The 4074-nt window shown below is 44.9% G+C and overlaps 1 protein-coding gene across 1 annotated transcript; it reads left to right on the top strand.

Annotated features, from left to right (window-relative positions):
* Positions 1 to 2159: 2159 nt before the first annotated feature.
* Positions 2160 to 3275, top strand: LOC139379474 (somatostatin receptor type 1-like). The gene has a single exon (XM_071122291.1). It carries the CDS (start codon positions 2160 to 2162, stop codon positions 3273 to 3275), a length of 1116 nt encoding a protein of 371 aa, XP_070978392.1.
* The last annotated feature ends 799 nt before the right edge of the window (positions 3276 to 4074 follow it).

Raw genomic sequence — 4074 nt, 5'->3', positions numbered from 1 at the left:
GAGCCTCTCTGCCTCTCACATCCGGCTGTAATTGGACGAGGAGAGAGGCGACCTCACATAGGTGCACTGACACACTCAAACAAAAACAAGCTAGGTTACACAGATGTCATTTCCCCTTATTACTATTCAGTCTTGTACAAACACTACAGGGAATTCATAGAATGTCATGTCCGTGTGACGACTGGGAAATACGAAGGCCACATGGAATTGTAGCTTGCCGTGATCATGTGACCTCAATGACCTTTTTGTTCCATTGAGGTGCAGAGAGACAGTGATACCTCAATATTTAATCAGAAGCTGTCGAAGGAAGACTCTCAAGGCCGAATGTTTTCTTGTCTATGAAATAATCCCAAACTGGTTGATGAACAGCTATACAAAACAACAATTGATGCATCAACCTTTTCTTTTCTATTTAAACTATTAAATATAATTCTTGCCACAAAAAGAATGCGCAATACACGGGGAATTCAACAGTCAGCCCTGTTCAGACTCTGCCATGAGGAAACAGAATCAACTGATCTCTTTTGGTGATGTCCTTCAACGGCTCGCTTTTGGAGTCAGGTCCAGGAGTGGTTGTTAAGTCATAATGTCTGTGTTCAGATGGACCTACAACCAGGACTGTTAGGAGATCTGAACAACCACCATCAATCAATGGGGAAATATGATTATACTCTTAGATAAAGTTTATTTATTTTCTTTTTTTTTTTTACAAATGGTCCACATGGAGAGGTTCAAGACCCTCGTAAGACATCACAGAAAAATATAAATAAATAGTAAAATGGTAGTGTACTGGGAAATATTAGTTAGTCTGTAGACATCTGAGGGTTGGAATTAAGATGAGTGTACTGTATATGTAATCGCAGTAAGTATCAGCAGAAGACGTATTGTTGTCCATTCATTCGCTTACTCCAATCAAATGAAGGGTGGTAATGTCTTTTTTTTTTTTTTTTTAAGAACTAGGTGGATTAGAAATAAGGCAAACAATTACTTTGAAAGAACCCATGGTCTATCTGCAATGTTGACGCTGATCTGCCACATGGGGTAGCTACATCTAATGAAACCTCAGAGCTCTTAGAGCCAGAACTCTTCTGCTGTTTTGGTTGGAGTTCCTTTAGGGACTATGCCAGTGATTGCTCTTTGTGTTTTCTTACAGGCTTCCTGGACTCAAAGCAAAATGGGGGTGTAGCAGGGAAGAGCTCAAACCAAAAGCCAGTGATTTACATGGACTTGTTCAGCCTGGGTGTAACGATGAAATAATCACCCCTCTATCCACACAGACACATGGAATGGTGAGGGTGCAGAATTCACCGCAACACTTCTTACCACAAACCACTCCTGAGTGTGCCATTGTACCAGCTGGGACGGACCAGACAGAACAGGGCAGAACAACTCCCAACCACTCCAGAATTCTCTCCAACAGGACATTGTAATCAATCAGAAGGAATGTTCTCCCTTGGCCAAGTTTTGAGTGATACCTAGAAACCTTGCCTGATTTTAATTAAAGAAAATACTCCTAAGAACCACTTACAAATGGATGGGTAATAAGATGTGAGTTTATTTGTGAATGAATATGGAATGTTAAGCGTTTGGCTGCCAAGAATTCATTGTTTCAGCCTCCTAAATTGCTTCAGTGCCCTTATCGGTTAGTTGAGAAGCTGGGTTCTATAATTAGAAATCCCTGGGAAACATGAGAACTGAGAGAGACTCAAGGACTCTGATTTATTTCAGATTAACCCCATCTATGGACCCTGAGATAAGAGAATAACATTGTACAGATATTACATTCTCTTCAGAGCCGCACCTACAGTATACAAAGAATGAGGATCTCCCCTGCTCCTGCTGCTCCTTCCTCCCTCCTTTTTGACCCCTTTCTTTAAAGGAGTTTAACAGAGACCCATGGTACTGTACACTAAAGCAACACTTTGGCGATAACGAAGAGCCAGCTAAGCACATTGAGAAGTGTACTATATTCTATAATGTGACATAGAGACTCATAGATTTAGCCGGTGGTAACTTGTGGGAAAAGACAGCGGTTGGAATGTGGTTTTAACCAATCAGCATTCAGGATTAGACCCAGCCGTTGTATAAAAAATGACATACACAAAGTCAGATCTTAACTCCCAGTAGGAGAAACCCAAAATTGAGGTAAACTGGACAAAATGGACAACATGGCTGCCAATGGGACCAGCAACTACCCAGCATACCCCACCGACTTCCCCTACAACTCCAGCCTAGACTATGAGGACTACGACCAGGAACCTGACACCAGCAAGATCATCATCCCCTCCATCTACGCCCTGGTCTGCTGCGTGGGTCTAACAGGCAACACCATGGTTATCTATGTTATCCTTAAGTACGCCAAGATGAAAACCGCCACCAATATTTATATATTGAATCTGGCCATTGCAGATGAACTGTTTATGTTGAGTGTGCCGTTTCTGGCGACATCGGCGGCTGTACGTCATTGGCCATTTGGCTCGCTCATGTGCCGTCTGGTGTTGAGCGTGGACGGCATTAACATGTTTACGTCCATCTTCTGTCTGACGGTGTTGAGCGTGGATCGATACGTGGCCGTGGTTCACCCTATCAAGGCTGCCCGCTACCGCCGACCGACTGTTGCCAAAGTAGTCAACGTCTGCGTGTGGGGCCTCTCGCTCCTCGTCATCCTCCCCATTATCATTTTTGCCGACACGGTCCCGGCGCAGGACGGCGGTGTGGACTGCAACTTTCTGTGGCCTGAGGCAGCGTGGTCGGAGGCGTTCGTGGTCTACACCTTCCTGCTCGGCTTCCTGCTTCCTGTGGGCGCAATCTGCCTCTGCTACTGCCTGATGGTGGCGCGCATGCGGGCGGTCGGGCTGAAAGCCGGTTGGCTGCAGCGGCGACGCTCTGAGAAAAAGATCACACGGATGGTGGTGTGTGTGGTGGCGGTTTTTGTCCTCTGCTGGATGCCTTTCTACATCGTCCAGCTGATCAGTGTGTTCCACCACCCTCCCAACCCCATGGTCACCCAGCTCTTCGTCATCCTAAGTTATGCCAACAGCGGCGCCAACCCGATCCTCTATGGCTTTGTGTCGGATAACTTCCGCCGGTCGTTCCAGAGGATTGTGTGTTTCCGTTGGTTGGAGTCTGGGCTGGACTGTGAACAGGTGGACTACCGTGCTGTAGCCCTGAAGAGACAGGCCACCAATGGACAAAAAGACTTCCCTAAAGAATGTCTGGCATCTGACATGGTGTTCCGGAATGGAACATATACCTCACGCACTACTACATTGTGACTGGGACAAGGTGTTCCAGAATGGAACATATACCTCACGCACTACTACATTGTGACTGGGACAAGGTGTTCCGGAATGGAACATATACCTCACGCACTACTACATTGTGACTGGGACAAGGTGTTCCGGAATGGAACATATACCTCACGCACTACTACATTGTGACTGGGACAAGGTGTTCCGGAATGGAACATATACCTCACGCACTACTACATTGTGACTGGGACAAGGTGTTGTGGATGGAACCCCACACTGAGAGTGATAGGGAAGCAACGAATGACAACGAATAAAACCACACATGAACAATGACGGAGTCCAGTTTTGATAAGGACCAATTTAAAAATATGAAATAAATTATGTTCTCTCACTATATGCTGTGACCATTATACGAGCACTATTTAATTTCATACCACAGTATTGTTGAATACTCGTTTCTGATTGGCTGGAAGGGCAATCTAGAATGGGCATTAAACAAGATATACGGGATACCTAATCAAGACGCAGTATAAAGCACTGCACATGCTACACAGTTACAGAAAGCTAAACTAGCAACCACACAAACCGATTACTGGATACATTGTAAACGCAGGTCCAACGAGAACCTAGCTAGCTAGCATTCATTTGTTTTTGCAGAGACATCTGATGACCTAACGTGGTGATTGATGGAATGAACATGAATTTCTATGCTTTCAAATCCACGTTTCTAGTTTGACCTGTTTTCAGTCACTGATATTGAATTAGGTTGTCATATTGGCAGGTTTGCTAGCAACACATTATTTAGCTAGCTTCTAGCCTTGTG

The sequence above is a fragment of the Oncorhynchus clarkii genome, chromosome 21 (genome assembly GCF_045791955.1).
Source record: "Oncorhynchus clarkii lewisi isolate Uvic-CL-2024 chromosome 21, UVic_Ocla_1.0, whole genome shotgun sequence".
In the NCBI taxonomy this organism is placed as follows: Eukaryota; Metazoa; Chordata; class Actinopteri; order Salmoniformes; family Salmonidae; genus Oncorhynchus; species Oncorhynchus clarkii.
The sequence above is the reverse complement of the archived record's forward strand: the minus strand, read 5'-3'. Positions and strand labels throughout refer to the sequence as shown.

Bases quoted from the DNA above. Each gene is read 5' to 3' on its own strand.
- LOC139379474 (XM_071122291.1), top strand. From the start codon at position 2,160: ATGGACAACATGGCTGCCAATGGGACCAGCAACTACCCAGCATACCCC.